The 206-nt window shown below is 62.6% G+C and overlaps 1 protein-coding gene across 1 annotated transcript in view; it reads right to left on the bottom strand.

Annotated features, from left to right (window-relative positions):
* Window positions 1–109, bottom strand: part of SRPR (signal recognition particle receptor (docking protein)) — a gene marked incomplete at its 5' end in the record, with an annotated part of 5,887 nt that extends 5,778 nt beyond the window's left edge. Inside the window, one exon of the mRNA XM_010581479.1 lies at window positions 29–109. Within this exon, the coding sequence (XP_010579781.1) occupies window positions 29–109 (81 nt within the window). The remainder of the gene's footprint in view (window positions 1–28) is intronic.
* Between the last annotated feature and the right edge of the window lie 97 nt (window positions 110–206).

The raw sequence follows: 206 nt of genomic DNA, 5'->3' as shown, positions 1-206 counted from the left end.
CCAGGGGTGCCTGGGGGGGGTCGCTTACCACAAACACCAGCTCAAACTGGTTGTCCAGTTTGTACTTGAGCGTGAGGGCTTCATGGGTGAAGGAGTTGTTGCCGCCTCGCTCCTAGGGGAGAGGAACCGTCGGAAGGGGGGTGCCAGCAGCGAGGAGACCCCTCCATCATCCCTGTCACCCCCCTCCCCCCCCCGCAAAAAAGTGG

The sequence above is a fragment of the Haliaeetus leucocephalus genome, unplaced genomic scaffold (genome assembly GCF_000737465.1).
Source record: "Haliaeetus leucocephalus isolate CR32 unplaced genomic scaffold, Haliaeetus_leucocephalus-4.0 Scaffold773, whole genome shotgun sequence".
Taxonomy (NCBI): Eukaryota; Metazoa; Chordata; class Aves; order Accipitriformes; family Accipitridae; genus Haliaeetus; species Haliaeetus leucocephalus.
This window is presented reverse-complemented; position numbering and strand designations above follow the sequence as displayed.